This window comes from Leucoraja erinacea, chromosome 25 (assembly GCF_028641065.1).
Source record: "Leucoraja erinacea ecotype New England chromosome 25, Leri_hhj_1, whole genome shotgun sequence".
In the NCBI taxonomy this organism is placed as follows: Eukaryota; Metazoa; Chordata; class Chondrichthyes; order Rajiformes; family Rajidae; genus Leucoraja; species Leucoraja erinaceus.
In genome coordinates, this window is record NC_073401.1 from 8,819,234 (window position 1) to 8,837,413 (window position 18,180).

Here is an 18,180-nt window from a genome sequence, read left to right on the forward strand (position 1 = left end):
CCTCTTCCATAGCCAACAATGCACCATTGTGGGCTCCTCCTTTCCATGGTCATCGGTGCTGGCTCTGATTTGTTCTGAACCTTTTCATACCTCCCTCTCCCCTGACAGTCTGAAGAAGGGTCTCGACCTGAAACGTCATCCATTCCTTTTCTCCAGAGATGCTGGCTGACCCACTGAGTTACTCCAGCATTTGATGTCTATTTTTGAACTATTAGACACAAAAATCTGGAGTAACTCAGCAGAACAGGCAGCATCTCTGGACAGAAGGAATGGGTGACTTTTCGGGTCGAGATCCTTCTTCCGACTGAAAAAGGGTCTCGACCTGAAACGTCACCCATTCCTTCTGTCCAGAGTTGCTGCCTGTCCCGCTGAGTTACTCTAGCATTTTGTGTCAATCCTCGGTTTAAACCAGCATCTGCAGTTCAATTCCAGCACATTTGAACTGAATTATATTGTTTCAGAAATTCTAACTGCAGTAAACTTAGAGGTTTTTGATTTAAACCAAATACCAATTTCTACAACCAATAACACATTATCTACTGAGCCAATTTCCTATTTTCATATTACATCAGCGTTGTCATCACCCATTCTCATTTATAAATTGCAAACGGATTTTTGGGCGAGGAAAGGTTACTAATTAGAAACTTATCTGAACTAGCCATTAAGTACTATAGCTTGAAATGCAGTCAAAGCCTTATAGTTCAGCAATGAGTGGTTCACAACCCAACTACTTAAATCGTTTTCACCATCTATAGGTCTTAGGTCAGGAGTTCAAAAGAATACCTTCCCTAGGCTTGGAGGATTTAATACCATCACATACAATTTTCCCTCCATGATGTGCAACTGCATGACGTGGAAAAATATTGGCATTCTGATTCCATTGCTGGGAAAAATTAGTTATAAAGGGGTACCCCCTCCATGGTGCCATGGAGCAATACAGCTCACCCCCTCCATGACACACTGGTCCTTCAGCAAAAGACTGGTTCCACCAAGATGCAACACAGAACGCTACAGATCCTTTTTCACCGTGGCTGTCAAACTGTACATCTCCTCCTCCTTCTATCGTGTGGCAGACTCCACTCCCTCCTCCCCCACCCCAATCTCGGCACATCCCCAATCCTAGACTTTCCACTCATCATTTTAATTTCATGCTTTGTCTATCTTATTGTGTTTTATGACTGTTGACAGACCAATTTTCCTCCTGGGATAAATAAAATTATATTGTATCATATTGTACCTTCACTGTACAGACAGAAGATTAGCACCTGGAAATGTTGCTACCACCTTCAAGGGCAGTTAAGGATGAGTTGTTCGTATTCGCCGTACCAGTGATATTTCCCACCCGATAAATGAGGAAATCAAAAATGTTCAATCTCTAATTTATGTCCTTATGTGGTCAGTTTATATGTCTCCTAAGGCATTGTGTGCATCAGAGTTGATGCTCTGATTGACAAGCACATATTTGTTAATTTAGGAAAGCTGAGAAGGATTAAAAAGTACATCCAGAAATTGCTCACCAATCCACTGCTCAAGATGTAAAAATCGTCACCAGAAAAGATAGTCCCTGGATATGATGAAAAGGCCTGCACTTCACCTGGTATTACATCACCTGTGCAAAATAAAAGCAAGCGTATTGCAAGTAAATCTTAATGATCTTGCTCCAGCATTCAATTTCCAGAACTCTGTGGATCTAATCCCATTCATTCTACAAAGAAATCATAGAAACATAGAAATATAGCAAATAGGTGCAGGAGTAGGCCATTCGAGCCTGCACTGCCATTCAATATGATCATGGCTGATCATCCATCCTGATAACCCCAGTGTATTCATCAAAGAAAATATACTAAACATTTTTTTTAATTTATGTATAGTTTTTCTATTTGCAATGAATTGCTTTAATCACAGAATGTAACGAAATTAAAAAAAAAAAATCATCCAGGAATATCTGGAATAAGTGCCTCACATTTAGCAACCATTAGCACATTGTTCATTCACAACAAATTTATTTATTGATATTGTGGTCAATTAAACCTTGATTAATATTGCCCACATTCTGATAATAATAATAATAATAATAATAATAATAATAATAATAATAATAATAATAAATACTTTATTGATCCCCTCAGGGAAATTCAGATGTCCAGAAGCCCCCAACCAACAAACCCACAGATTCAAAACGCACGCAGACAGGAAATACATAGAATACAATGTGGACACTACCTGAGAGCAATAAATAATTAAAAAGACCAATAACTAACAATTCAAAATTAAAAATAGCAAAATGCATCCCCCTACAGCCTAGCATTCCGAATTATAAATTCTAATGGCTGCAGGGGTGAAGGATCTCCTGAACCGCTCCGTTCTACAGGGCCGGGAGAGGAGCCAGTTGTTGTTCCGAGTGCTCTTTTGACTGTCCAGAATTACATGGAGGGGATGCCCGGGGTTTTTCAGGATGACCTGCACCTTGTGCCTCATACGCCTCTCAAACACATCCATCCCAGAGTCTACTCTCCCCTCCAGCACTGAGCTAGCTCGTTTAACCAGTTTGACCAGATTCTTGTTGTTTTTTTGCACTAATGCTGTTGCCCCAGCAGACAACAGCGTAGAAAATAACACTTGCAACCACAGTGTTGTAAAACATGTGCAGCATATCATTACACACATTGAAGGATAACCTGCGTACAAAGAAGGACTTTGACCAATGAAGGAGGGCTATATTGAAAAGATCCCAAATACGGCAGGCATATGCTGAAACACTGCTGGGACCTGTTACTGAGGCCTGGTGTGTGAACTATGTTCTCCCATACGTGCACACCACAATGTTCAGCTTTGTAAGATTTTACTGTGGAGTCGAGACAGCCAAATGATGCTGATCTTCAGCTCTTTTATGCTTTGATAACTAGAATAACTGTTGTACTTTTCAGTGCACACCTATACAAATTAAAACACAAAAATGGAACATTCATAACTTATGCTCTATTGGTCATGTTTAAAACAAAAACAAAAAACTTTTACACTTTAGTGAGGCTTCACATTGTTAAAACTGCCGAGTTACTTTTTAAACAGTCACATAAACATTTATACCTGCTGGGAAGGTCTTAAAAGGCATCTTGTATTTCTTGATAATTCTGAGCATTGTCTGATAACTACTCCAGGTATCATGCGAAATAAGCAGTTCCTTATTGTCTGGCATTAGTTTGATGAGCGCAGAGCAAGACCCAGAACCAAACATCTTTGAACTGTCCGATTTATTAAATACATTTTCTAGATCTTCCAAGTCACCAGTCATCTGTAAGAGACTGCAAAAATAATGAAGTAGAAAAATATATGAGAGAGGGAGGACAGGTAGTGATATTCTGCAGTGTCATGGGCTACCCTCACTCGCTTCTGTAAGAACATTTTGGTTAAGAATAAAAAGCTGCAGAGCAGAGGAACTAAATAAAGAAATGCATCATAGAAGGATCCAAGTAAAATTCTATCATATCGAAGCTGGAGTAACTCAGCGGGACTGACAGCATCTCTGGAGAGAAGGGATGGGTGACGTTTCTGGTCGAGACCCTTCTTCGGGTTGAAAGTCACAGGGAAAGTGAAACGAGAGATAGAGATGATGATGTAGAGAGATAAAGAACAGTGAATGAAAGATATGCAAAAAAGTACCGATGATAAAGGCCATTGTTAGTTGTTTGTTGGGTGAAATCAAGAAGCTGGTATGACTTGGGCGGGGGAGGGATAGAGAGGAAATGTCGGGGTTACTTAAACTTAGAGAAATCAATTATCATACCACTGGGTTGTAAGCTGCCTAAGCAAAATATGAGATGCTGTTCCTCCAATTTGCGTTTAGCCTCACTCTGACAATGGAGGAGACCTGGGACAGAAAGGTCAGTGTGGGAATGGGAAGGAGAATGAACGTATTTAGCAACCGGGAAATCAGGTTCTGGGGAGGGGGTGACTTGGGTGGGAAGGGAGGAGTTAACCAGGGAGTTGCAGAGGGAACGGTCTCTGCGGAAGGCGGAAAGAGGTGTAGATGAGAAGATGTAACTGGTGTTGGGATCCTGTTGGAGGTGGTGAAAATGTTGGAGGATTATGTGTTGCATTCAACGGCTGATGGGGTGCAAGGTAAGGACTAGGGGGACTCTGTTTCTGTTGCGACTAGGGGGAGGAGGAGCAAGGGTGGAACTGCATGGTATCGAGGAGACACGAATGAGGGCCTCATCTTTGATGGGAGAGGGAAACCCCCGTTCCCGAAAGAATGAGGATATCTCGGATGTCCTGGTATGGAACACCTCATCTTGGGCGCAGATGCGGCGTAGACAGAGGGATTGGGAGTAGAGGATGCATCTCAGCCTGGTGTGGCAATTGCTCTGTTCTTGACCGCCATGAACCTGCAGAGAACGATGAACACAGCCCAGTCCATTACAACCTCATCGACTTCACAGTTGCATCAGGAAGGCTGGAAGCATCGTGAAAGATGTCTGCCACCCTGGCCATTCCCTTTTCTATCTTATACTTTCTAGAAGGTACAGCAGCTTGAAAGCCCAGACATCCAGTCTTATGAACAGCTTCGGCCCCACTGCTATTAATGCTGAACCAATCATTTCTTTCACACCCCCTACCTGAGGTGCTGCCACATAACTCTACCTCATTTTATTATTCCACTTATTTGCTCCACTTCAAATTGCACAACAACATTTGCACCATTCTGCTGATTTTGCAATAGTTGCTGTCTTTATTGTTACATTTATTACCACGTTCACTCTTCACTCAATGAGCTTCATATGCACAAGGAATAAATTAATCTGAAACTAATCTGAATCTGTGTCCCAACCCTATTTGCACACCTTAGATCTATAAACCTTGATAGAACAAAAACCTAGAGCCCTACTCTTGAAATCTGATGATGCTGAAAAATCGGAAACACAAGGATCAATTTATTTAGTCGTCGGAGAAAGGAAGAAATCAAGATACGTCTTTTGGGCTGCAAAGTATATTCCATTAAAGGATGAATTACTTACATTAATCCGTCAGGTCGAATGCTGAATTTTTCAGTAGGAAACAAAATATGCTTATTATAGCCGTCATCCAGTCCTTTCAGCTGCAGTAATGCCAATCGTATCTGATCAATTTAAAGCAGATAATCATTTCAACAAACTGTCTTACATTCTTGGTCTCTCAGGCTATAATCTCCAAGCACACAACTTGAACTCAACTTTCATTTTTAACTTAACTAGTATACACAAAGGCAAAACACCTTAGTTTGCCCACATCTCCAAAACCAACCAATTTTCTGAAAAGCAAAAACCTTGAAGGAAAAAAAAAACCCAGAATGTTGCAAACATTCAGCAAGTCAGGCATAGCTGTGGAGAAAAATATAGAACTCATGTTTCAGGGTGGCCTTTGAAATTCAGGGTGGTTAGAAATTGAAGATGTTTTAAGTTGCAGAGAAGGGAGAGAGGAATGGTGGAGGCAAGAACAAAGAGAATCATGAGGTCATAAGCGATAGGTGCAGAATTAGTCCATTAGTTCGGCCCATCAAGTCTACTGCACCATTCAGTCATAGCTGATCTATCTCTCCCTCCTAACCCCATTCTCCTGCCTTCTCCCCATAACCCCCGACACCTGTACTAATCAAGAATCTATCCATTTCTGCCTTAAAAATATCCATTGACTTGGCCTCCACAGACTCTGTGGTAAAATAATTCCGCAGATTCACAACCCTCTGGCTAAAGAAATTCTTCCTAATTTCTTTCCTAAAGATACATCCTTTAATTCTGAGGCTATGACCTCTCATCCTGGACCCCTCCCACTAGCAGAAACATCCTCTCCACATCAACTCTATCCAAGCCTTTCAATATTCGGTAGGTTTCAATGAGGTCCCCCCCTCATGCTTCTAAACTCCAGCGAGTAAAGGCCAAGTGCCTTCAAATGTTCATCATATGTTAACCCTGGAATCATTCATGTAAACCTCCTCAGGACCCTCTCCAGAGCCAGAACATCCTTCCTCAGATATGGTGCCCAAAATTGCTCACAATACTCCAAATACGCCTGACCAGTGCCTTATAGAGCCTCAGCATTGCATCCCTGTTTTGTATTCTAGCCTTCTCGAAATAAATGCTAGCATTGCATTTGCCTTCCTTACTATCGATTTGACTTGCAAATTAACTTTTTGGGAAACCTACACCAGCACTACAGTCCCTTTGCGCCTCCAATTTCTGGATTCTCTCCCCATTTAGAAAACAGTCTCCATCTTTATTCCTACTACCAAAATGTTTGCTACACTATATTCCATCTGCCACTTCTCTGCACACTCTGCCAACCTGTCGAAGTTTCCTACAGTGTTCCCTGTTTTCTCTACACTACCTGCTCCTCCACCTTTTTTCGAATCATCTGCAAACTTGGTATCATTAATATACAACGTGAAGAGTAAAGGCCCAAGCACCGACCCCTGTGGAACGCTGTCTGTCTGTCATGGAGAGGATACTGGGTGACAAAAGGTGGTAGAAACTGCTGAGAAAGGGTGATGAAGGCTTACTTTTGTAATTGATCAGTGTGAAGGGGATGAAGAGGACGGAGAAACTGTGAAACTGTGGGATACAAAATAGATGTTGGAAATTCAGCTAGAAAGTAAAGAATTCAGGAAATATTCAGAAGGATACGTGGAACGAGAAAAACTGGTTTAACATAGTAAGTTAATGACCTTTCATTAGAATAGATCAGTTCTGACAAACTGAAAAAGCTGGTTATCTAAAATGGTTTAATTCAACGTTGAATCCTGATTACTATAACATGCCTGGTTAGAAGGTTTTCTACTTAATCGATACATTAAGATTAATGCACCAAACAGTATAGGATATCGTCAAAATATAAGTTAAAAAAACATTATTCCACTGAATTCTGTAACAAAAGTGGAGATTAAACCATATCTAGAATTTGAACTCGAATGTTCGCGTTAATACTCGAATACATCAGCCCATCAAGGCACTCTATCTTTTATAGTGCTCTACATACATTACAGTTAAAGATCAGTGCAAAACAAATTACTGTCAGCCAATTATAAACAGTGGCTACATGATTAGATTCACGATTTTGCTTCATTATCCATCTGCCAAATGCAATTACAGAATATTATGTTCACCCATTATGTTCATTTTAATTGTAAATGCATTTAGGTCAGATGTTGCTGACAATATTTTGGGAAGAATTTAAAAGAATTAAAAAGAAAACATTTAATGGTTAAACATTTTCATGAGGCAGCTAAGGTGAGGTGTTGGCATTTCCGCCAGTGCAAGCTTTCCAGTTTGTCAAACAGGAAAGTTTTTACATAACTTTCGTCTTTGTTTTCTACGTGTGCACTAAACTTGAGAGTCTTGAATTGACAACAGAAGTCTTTAATGCTTTCCTCAATACTGGGAGCAAGACCACACGCGCACGCGCGCGCACACACACGCGCGCGCACACACACACACACACACACACTAAACAAAACATCTCCCATTGTCCTGTGCAATGCCACCTGCTGCACGGGAGGAGTAATTGGTCCTCCCACCCCACACAGTCCACCAAACATCACATTCCCATCACATTCCCCCTTTTCAGACTGATCGTCTCCATTTGGCTGGACCTCACTTTGCTCATTTTTCCCCAGCCTTTTTTGCGTTTCACAACTCTTGCTAAAGGCTCAGAATTAACAGAGTTTTCCTCAGAGTTCTCTTTTGAAGAGATATCAGCATTTGCTTTATCTGTGTGATGTTCTTTCTCCACTTGACTGTAGTTTTTCTCGGCGGTCGTCAGCGTTTTGGATGCGAACGCGATTGGTTCTTCTTTGCCGTTCGGCGCCGTTTGTGAGATTACAGCTCCAAGACCATACGGCGATGCATTGGCGGCCAGCGAGATCGGCTTCGATGGGTCATAGTGGACCAAACGCGTCTTCTGGGCGAGCATCTCCTTCAACCTGGTGAATGCATGGTCACATTCTTTGGACCTGTGCCATTCAACGTCCTGTTTTCGCAGGTTGTTCACGCAATTATAACGCAAATATAATGACCCTGACGTGAACTACGGGCCTTGTGGTGGGTTACGTGCCAACATCTTGTAAGGGAGCTTAGAGATCAGTATATGTCTTATAAATAAAAAAGTTTTCTTTTTTTTCTTCAAATTTTGTAAGTATTAACATTATGTCGATTTTGATCACAAGTTAGCTCAAAAGGCCCATTTTTAATGCTGTGGTATTTCATTACGATTTAAAAAAATTCAAATTTGGCCACCTATGTCACGGGTTGGTACCCTTATTTACGGAAACACCCATATACATGCACATATACGTACACATAAAAAACAACACTAACAATAATAGTGCAACAATAACAATAATAGTCATGTAGTTCGGAGCTTATTTGTGGTTGTAGTGATTAATAGCCTAATGGCTATCATAGTCATCATGTTATACTCAGACCATGAGGGGCACTTCACCATCAGAACCAAGTTAAATAATAAAGACATAAGAAATTAACATGAAACCATAAATAGTTGAAAAACAGCACCTATCATGCTTTTCCCAAACTGAAAGAGGGTAGAAAAGTAATACAGTTCAGAATGGGAGGAAACAAAGTGAAGAAGGCAGCATGGAATGGGTTGTGATACAAGGTAGAAATGTGACAAGGAGCAATAAATGGAATATTAAATGTCAACACCAGAACCATAACCAGGATAACAGAGAAATTGAAGTGGTAAGGAACTGCAGATGCTTGAATCTCTAACAAAACAAAAAAGTGTTGGAGTAATTCAGCGGGCCAGGCATCAATGGATAAAATGTACAGACAACCTTTCAGATCGAGACTCTTCTTCAGAAGCTTTAGAAGGAGATAGAAATGGGCAGTAGAGGATTGAGGGATTGTAAGGTTGGAGGCTGTGGAGGGGAGATGGCTGGAGATGAGATCGGTAATGATCTGGGAGATGGTGTTCATCCATTGGATCATGGACAAGTGGTAGGTATGAGGAGTCTGAACATGGGTCCCGATCCAAAGTCTGTCCATTTCCGCCACAGACAATGCCTGGCCCACTCATTACTCCAGCACTTCATGTTTTACAACCAAGAAATTGCTGGCTATTAAAAATCTTGTCATCTTTCCAATCCGATTCTAGAAATCAATCTCATTCTCCTGCTCTTGCAATGATACTCTGCTAAGTGACACTTCTAAAAAGAGTTCCCTTTCCCTCGCACCATGCTTGACAGCTCCCTCATTATTTCGGAACCAATTTTTGCATTTATTTGTTCATCCCTTCACCTCACTTTCCATTCCAATAGATCATATTCTATTATGTCTGCTTTATCCGGTAGGATGACATCCGTGGAGAGGCAGGTGGCACGGTGGAGCAGTGGTAGACTTGCTGCCTCACAGCAGCAGATTTGATTCTGACTACAGGTACTGTCTGTACGGAGTTTGTACGTTCTCCGTATGACCATGTGGGTTTTCTCCGGGTGCTCCGGTGTCTTCTCACACTCCAAAGACAATGCAAGCTTGTAGGTTAATTGGCTTCGGTAATATATGTAAATTGTCCATAGTGTGTAGGATACTGCTACTGTATGGGGTGATCACTAGATTCAGATTCAGATTCAGATTCAATTTTAATTGTCATTGTCAGTGTACAGTACAGAGACAACGAAATGCATTTAGCATCTCCTTTGAAGAGCGACATAGCAAACGATTTTGAATAAAAAAAAAAAAATAATAAGTGTCCGGGGGGGGGGGGGGGGGGGGGGGGGGGGGGGGGGGGATTGGCAGTCACCGAGGTACGTTGTTTAGTAGAGTGACAGCGGCCGGAAAGAAGCTGTTCCTCGACCCGTAGACGGCATAGACTCAGTGGGCCAAAGGGCCTGTTTCCATGCGGTATCTCTAAAGTAAAGGAAGAGCAGCAGATTCCCTACCCCTCTGTGCTCCCAAAGTACCATTCCCTGGTCCACTTTTCAAATGCCTGATTTCCTTCAGAAAAAGTTTGTATAAAAGAAGGTGCACTAATTGCCTTTATGCCTCATGCTTTTCTACAAACTGGAGCTGCAGACACAACTTCCAGGGGAATCTTGTTGATTTGCTTGGACTACATTAATTATTCATGACAGCCACAGCGACATTGGGAGATCAAACATAAACCTGCTGATCACTTTGCCAAGCAGCTACTTGCATTGTAATTCAGTGATTCTTTGACAACATTACCGAATAATTGTAGCTCTTATTTTTGTGGATTTCTAGAAGTCATTTGATAGTTTCCCCATTGACTGTTAAAGCATTTATACAGTTATGGGCAAATTAATGAGAATTGGGATAAGAGAATTGTACTCGAATTGGCACATGTGAATAGCACGTGTTGGAAGTTCAACCATGAAGGGATAAAGAGCATCATATTGAAGGTTACCAGTGATACGTGTATGTGATAATGTCATGTCAAACGTGTGACTACAGGGCTTTCAAAAAGGTATTACATTGCAAATGCTTTGCAGAATTCAACTTCCACTGGTTAACATCAATAAATATTGACTTTGCTGATCAATAAAAAGCTTTCATTGGTAAGAATACTTTTTAACAAATTGGCTGAAATAAATAAAAAACATTATGGTGCCCTGAAATGGGGGGACTGTGTATAAACACTGCTGGAATGTCTACATGGTGAAACCAAAATGTATAAAAATGGCCTTTATTAAAATCTGGCAAATAAATAAATGATGGGTCTTTGTCTCAAACATTATGGAGGGCACTGTATACACGAGCCATTCAAGCCATTTACAAACACAACAGTTAGTACAATGAGAAAAAATAACAGTATGTAGAATAGTGTTCTAGCATTATAGTGTTACTGTTGCTTATGTCCCAGCATATATTTAGAAGGCACTGCATCCCATTTTTTTAACAATGAAATGCATTTCAACTGTAATAGCATTGCATGAACATGGAGGAGTAACATAAACAAAACAGAAAAAATAACATGTAATAATGAGATAAATTGGTCATCTGATTACCTGACAGTACTGTGTTGGTAACCAAAGCAAGAAAGTGCAATTGGGCAGTCAGCAGCTGAATTATTGACCTAATTGCACAGATAATATCAGAACCGTGATTAGCAAAGCAGAAACAGCAATGTTATCTGCAATGGTGTGATTTTGCAGATCTCTAGTTTTGCTGAATTAGTATATTTTAATTCAGAATTGCTACTGCTCTCTTCACACATTCAAATAAATACTGTGGATGCTGGAAATCTGAAATCAGAATAGAAAATGGTGGAAATATCCAGCGGCTCGGACAGCCACAGTGAGCAGAGAAACAAAGTTAAAGTTTCAGGTCAATCACCTTTCATCTGAAAGCTCATTGACCTCAGTTAACTCCATTAACTCCACTACAGATGCTGACCATCCTGGTGGGTGTTGTTCTCAGACTCCGTACCCTTTCATTTACTTCTCATCTAAACTTGGAAATTTGCAGAATTAGTTACTTTGGAGAGCTTTCCTTTTCTTGTATTGCTTTCTGCAGCGGTCCTAGATATGCCACATTTACTTAGTTACAAAAACATTATCAATGTCAAGTCAGGACCATTTTAGCACAAAACAAAAAGACAGAAAACATCAGGCAGCATCCATGGAGAGAGCAGAGTTAATGTTTCAGATCAATTATCTTTTATCAGAAAATAAGAAGTTGGTTAACTAGATTTTAAACAGCTATAATCTATTAGTTATAAAGTTTTGTTCTTTGGTAGTTATTATGCAATTTTTATGCCAACATGTACCAACATATAATTGTTTAGGCTTAAAATATTTTGATATCCAGTTTTGATCTTACCTGGTACCAATATGGATCGGTGTCTCCGTCTGTAGGTTGTTGTGCTAGAATTTCTTCCATCCATGCCAGATTACTCTCTATGTAGGTTTTGAGCTTTTCACAGTAGGCAGTCTGATATTTCAAGGGTTCACAGTAGCCATACAATGTATTCATCCAATGCATGTAAATATACTGGAAAATAAAACAATTGAAATGTTACAAGCAAAAACGATTGTTTTAAATTATGAGCAACCATAATGAAGCAGAACTTAACCAAGTCCTATTCACTCATCACTTTGATACATTTAGCCTTAGAGAATGAGTTTTGATTTAGCAACGCCTCTGCCGTACAATTCTCAAGCTTACTTTCAAATTTCACCATCTCCCACACCCAACTCTCGCAGTCATTTCCTTCAACTCCAGATTGTCAGGAGATCTGCTGTCCATATTCTGGCTGCTTGATCATCGCTAAACTGACATATTCCACCAATGGGAGCTTAAAGCAAACCATAGAGTCAGCCATACAACACAAAACCTGACGTCAATTATACCAAAAGGCACAACCAAGCTTGCCTTATTTGCCCATGCCAACCCCATATTCTTTTAAACTTTTCCTATCCCTAAACCTGCCCAAATGTATTTTAAATGCTGTTATTGTGCCTGTCTACAACTTCTTCAGGCAGCTCAATCCATGAACCCATCATCTTCTGTGTGAAAAAAAAATAAATAACCCTCAGGTTTCTATTAAATCTTTCCCCTCTCACCTTAAACTTATGCCCTCTAGTTCTTGATTCTCCTATCTTGGGAAAAAGTGTCTGTGCATTCATACTATCTACTTCCCTTGAGATTTTATAAGATCACCCCTCAGCCTCTAGTGCTCCAAGGAACAAAGGCCTTGCCTCCCCATCCTCTCCCTGTAGCTCAGGCCCTTGAGGCCTAACAACATCCTTATAAATATGCTCTGCACTCTTTCTAGCTTAATGGCATATTTTCTATAGCAGGGTGACCAAAACTCAACATCCAACTCCAAGTTATCCAGGTATTTGGCTTCAGGAATGCTCTCCATAAAATCAGCTTCTGAGCTGTACGTTAAAATCCTCCTAAGATGCAACTTCTTTGGACAAGCTTTAGTCATAATAATTAACATCGTTGGCATCAAATTTTGGTTGCTTCCTTGAGATCTTTTACCACTTTGAAGGCGCTTTCTAAATGCAAATGATCACTGTCACAAAATGCAAATTAATCTGCATGCACATTTAAAAGGATAAAAGCTATTATTGTAATCACTTGCTTCCAAAATTTATGTAGACGTTATAAAATGCTGTTAGAAAACCAACTTCACTTGTATAGACGATACTGGTTTACAACAAAAAGAATGCTGGTGTGACTCCGCGGGTCAGGCAGCATCTCTGGAGAACATGGGTAGGTGACGTTTTGGGTTGGGACCCTTCTTCAGACTATAGTACTCACTTATCCATGTCACTTTCACAGAAATCTTTCTTCGGCAATCCTTTCTGATCAATGGCAATCTGCTTCCATTGTGGTTCTATGGGCACTTCAATTTACCTTACTTTTAAATATTAAAAAGTGTGAAACAGCCCATCAAGTCCATGGTGACCATCAATCACCCATTTATGTTCCTAGGATTCCTATGTTATCTTACATTCGCATCCATTGGAGACAATTTACTGAGGCCAATTAAGCTACAAACCCGCACATCTTTGGGATGTGGGAGGAAACGGAGCACCCGGAGGAAAGCCACGTGGTTACAGGGAGACTGTACGAATTCCACACAGACGGCAACCAAGGTCAGGATCGGTCCCAGGTCTTTGGTCCCTGGTCCCTAGGTCATAGGTCTCAGGTTTCTGGTCCCAGATAACCACCAGCTGTGTAACTGTGCCATCCTTTTGGAGCATTTCCCCAGAACAATGCAGAGAGCAGAGTCTCAGCTTTGGTGAACATTTTATTTTCCAGTGTGTTTACTTTTTGTTTTGATTCTTGATATATTGATGGTTCATAAATATCCCTTAAGATCCAACATTGAAAGTTTCTTTTTAAATTGTTTAGTATTTGTGGCCAGTAAATCTTTGCTAGATTTCAAAGGCTGCGTGACATTTTAGAGAAAGGGCCCTCTCACTGTGCTACCCGAGTATCTGTTGCCAAAAGCACATTTCTGGGATTAAGAAAGGCCCTGCACATCCAGACAAGGTGACTGCAGGCATGAGGGGGAGGAAGCTCAATTTTATATTTCATTTCATGTTTTCACACAATCTAATAGGAGGCCATTCTGTTCATTGAGTCTATACTAGCTGCCCTTTTATTGTAATCTGATGAAACTATAAATGTATCCCCACAAGGTGGAATGCACAAAAGGCATTATTTTTGACACAGGTTCAATACCTTTGACTGAATAGATTTTGTGGATTGACGCAAAAAGCTGGAGTAACTCAGCGGGACTGGCAGCATTTCTAGAGAGAAGGAATGGGTGACTTTTTGGTCAAGGCATTTCTTCAGACCCAAAACGTCACCCATTCCTTCTCTCCAGAGATGCAGCCTGTCCAATTGAGTTACTCCTGTTTTTTTATGTCTATCTTTGATTTAAACCAGCATCTGCAGTTCCTTCCTGCAGGTCTTGCAGATGGCTTTATATTAAAGATTGTTGTGGCCTGATAAAACAGTGAGGTTCAGGAAAAAAAGGCTCAATCTGATGAAAGGTTGGTAGATGGAAAGAGTGAAGGAGGCCCGGTTTGTTGCTGACATGCATAACTTCTTAAATAGTGTTAAGGCCACCTCAGGCCATAATACCAAGAGCCAAGTATAGTGGGGAGCCTAAATAAGGTTAGATGCAATTTTTTCCCCAGTGGGCATAGACAACCTCTGTACCTCCCATCTTTGAGTGGATTACTTCCAACAAGTCACAAAACGAATGCTCCGTTTAAAAATCAACAAGGCCTCTGTAGAAACGCAGCCCTGCTGAAGGCGAATCCCACCGTTGAAGACCTTCAAGCACAATTCCACATTTTCATCTTCCACCTCTGAAGCGAGGAGGTCATACCAAGAGATTTCGGACCAACTTCGAGAAAGGAGATTTCCAGCTGATGTGACTGGAAAGACAGTTATTGCAAATGTTCTCTTCAATTGCACCTGCCAGTAACTGAAAAGTATTTCCGAAATGCAGTGTGGGGTTTGGAACCTCAGCAGCTGAAACCTGGTTTGGATGTGAACATATTAACAGTGGTGCAGCGGTAAAGGTGCTGCCTTACAGCACCAGTGCCCCAGGTTCGATCCTGATTATGGGTGCTGTCTGTATGGAGTTTTCACTTTTTCTATGACAGCCTTGGTATTCTCTGTGTGCTCCGGCTTCGTCCCACATTCCAAAGACGTGCAGGTTTGTAGGTTAACTGATTTCTGTAAAATGTCCCTAGTGTGTAGGATATAACTACTCTACGGGTAATCATTGGTCGGCGTGGACTCAATGGACCGAATGGCCTGTTTCCACGCTGTATATCTAAAACTATACAAACAGCTTTCCTGTAGAGTTAGTGGATGGAGCACGACATCTTACAAACTACCTAAATGCCCACCATATTAAACACCCTGGCATTCCAGACATTGCATCTCTGCAAGTCTGCAGTTTGGTCAATTTGCCTAGGTGTGATCCAGTGAGTGTGGGATGAACAATGTCTGGAATGTCAGGGGATGGATGGCAATGGTTCTTGTGTGGGATGCTGTCTGATGCAAAAAAGAGAACAAGGGATCAATGATTTTATGAGGATTGTAAGGCAAACACTTGGCAGGCAAAGGAGAAGATAAGATTCAATAATTTTGCTTTAATATTTTAAAGTATTCTTAAATTACGTTAAAATGAGTTGAAAGAAACAGCATAGAAACAGGCCCTTCGGTCTGTTCTCACCAATTCTATGTGATCCCTCTTTAGCATCCACTCCCTACTAGGAGCAATTTATAGAGACCAGCACAGGCCCACATGTCATTGGGATGTGGGAGCAAACTGTAGCATCTGGAGGAAACGTGCAAACTCCGCGCAAACAGAATCCAGGGTCTCTGGCGCTCAGGCACAGCTCTACTAGCTCCGCCAAGTTGCTAGTCAAACAGTCTGATTTGCTTCCACTTGAGATGAAGGCTTCCTGTGAACCAAATATGGCCATCTTCCTGAAAACCACAAATTTAACTGAAAATGGTGCAACATTTCTCCTTTCAAGTATATCTGGGATTAGTACACTGCGACATCAACCAAAAGATCTCTATAGCATTCTCAATTTCGTGAAACAAGATAGCAGAGTTTCATATGGTTTTGGTCATTTCATATTCATTAGTATACTAATTATTGTATCTGGTCACTGCCACTCTTTATGTACATCTATATCAAGTGTCTTTTTGTTCTATAGTGAACTAGAATCTCAGAGTAACAAGAAAAGCTTACGGGGCGTGTGATCTCAGCCTCCACTATTCCTGCAGCATAAGCCTGAATACTATCATTGTACGTTCCATTTGTAGTCAGTTCAAGGTAGGCCCAGCTACAGAGAACAAAAATAGTAAATTAATCATTGGTTAAAAGTGCAGAATATAAATAAAATAAATTGAAATGATATGGCAAGCCTTAGTATTCTCCAACAAATAAAGTAATTTCTGTAACCCTGAATTACTATTAGAGTTAAACCAAGTGTACAATGGAGGTTAATATGAATAATAATCATCGGATCGTTTAGACCCATCTGTCCAAAGTCTACCTCTTATTTCCTGAGGCAGACTGAAGTACTTCACAATATTTTCAAACACTGCCAACAGACTGATAACATTGAAAGACCGGCAAGAACCTGCCAGTTTTTGGAAAGGTAAAACCATGTAAAAACCAAAAAATTTTTTTGGGGTGGGGGGAAAGAGGGGAGGTGAATGTTTGTATGGAGGCACAAGAAATTGCAAATGTTGGAATCTGTTGCCAAAAAAAAATTTTCAGACAGGGAAATGGATAGTCAATGTTTTAGGTTGCAACTCAAGAAAATCAGTGTGCATCCTTTATCTCATGTTATATATATATTCGTTAAAGCTGATTGAGAAGGAGGTTCTTGTGCTACAGTCTACCATATCGAGGAAACAATAATAATCTCTAAACTGTACAATAAATTCACCCTGTACTTTAAATAATACATTTTTACCCAAAGCAAGTAAAATTGTACAATTCAACATTACATGAAAACCTTCCAAACATAAAAATTAAATCTTTTGAAATCTCAATTCAATAACAGAAATGGTCAGTTTTCATATGTACTCCTCCTCATTCAATGTGACATGTCAAGAGGCCTAATGATTCGACAACAAACCTCAATTATTTTGGAAATTATGCATTTAATTTTTGGAAAATTGCCTTATTGGTACTTTATTGATAATAATAGTAGACAACATTAATGCACAGGTAAGTCAAAAGCCACAACTCCAGTTTTCCTTGTTTACCCCCGCGCCACCTTATACAATCCACCCACATCCATCTCTTCCAGTTCACCAATCCCCTCCAGTCCTGCTCAACCCCATCCACCTTGCTCTTCCTTACACCTCTGCTTCCCCATGCACCTCACCGTTCCTTGGCCTCTTCCACCTCGCCCTCCATCACCCCTGTCCCATTCTTCTCCCCCACCTCACCTCATTCTTCCCCTCCCTTCATCCCTCTGCCCCATTCTTCCTCTCCTTTCACTCTTGTGCCTCACTCTTCCTATCCTCACCTCTCCACCTTCCCCTTCCCCACCTTTCAGTGTCACCAAGCCGTCCAGCCCTCAACCCCTGGAGGGTTCACTATCCTCCTTCTCCCCCTCTCCAGCCCTTCACCCCCCCCTATCTCCCTCCCCAACCCTCTCCCCACCGCTCCTACCCCGTGGTTTTGATGTCGTCCCGGAAGCTGCCCCACGCCACCCCGTCCCGCCGCAGCCCCAGCACCACCCTCAGCCTGCCGCCGTGTTTGTCCAGCACCGCCGAGATGAAGTGGATGTCGGAGGCCGCCAGCAGCGGCTGGAGCAGCGCCGTGAGGAGGAGCAGCAACAGAGCGGCCGGCCTGGGCTGCGCCGGGCATCGGGGTCGCTCGGGCCCGACAGCCGCCGCCATGTTTCACCACCCCGTCACGTGATTCAGAGTCTGTCGAAACGCGTCACGTGATTCCACCGGCCCGTCGTCCCCATCACGTGCCGCAAGGCACCGACCGCATCACGTGGTCATGGCCGCAGCTTTCCCCCCCATCACGTGCCCCAGACAACATCGTCATGCGCCGTCCCCGTCCCCCCCGTCACGTGGCCCCGGCATCTGCTGTACCGCATGTAACCATCTGCATGTTCGTGCTGCAAATGTTATCTTTATATCCACACACATGATA

General features: G+C 41.6%; 1 protein-coding gene across 1 annotated transcript in view; it reads right to left on the bottom strand.

The window, feature by feature from the left end:
* plbd2 (phospholipase B domain containing 2) overlaps positions 1–17,942 on the bottom strand; it is a 30,287-nt gene extending 12,345 nt beyond the window's left edge. The window contains exons 1-6 of the mRNA XM_055655612.1: positions 17,686–17,942; positions 16,246–16,339; positions 11,826–11,996; positions 5,016–5,116; positions 3,088–3,302; positions 1,518–1,609 (exon numbers count right to left, since the gene is read on the bottom strand). Coding sequence (XP_055511587.1) covers positions 1,518–1,609; positions 3,088–3,302; positions 5,016–5,116; positions 11,826–11,996; positions 16,246–16,339; positions 17,686–17,915 — 903 coding nt within the window. The 5' untranslated portion in view covers positions 17,916–17,942. The remainder of the gene's footprint in view (positions 1–1,517; positions 1,610–3,087; positions 3,303–5,015; positions 5,117–11,825; positions 11,997–16,245; positions 16,340–17,685) is intronic.
* Positions 17,943–18,180: the final 238 nt, after the last annotated feature.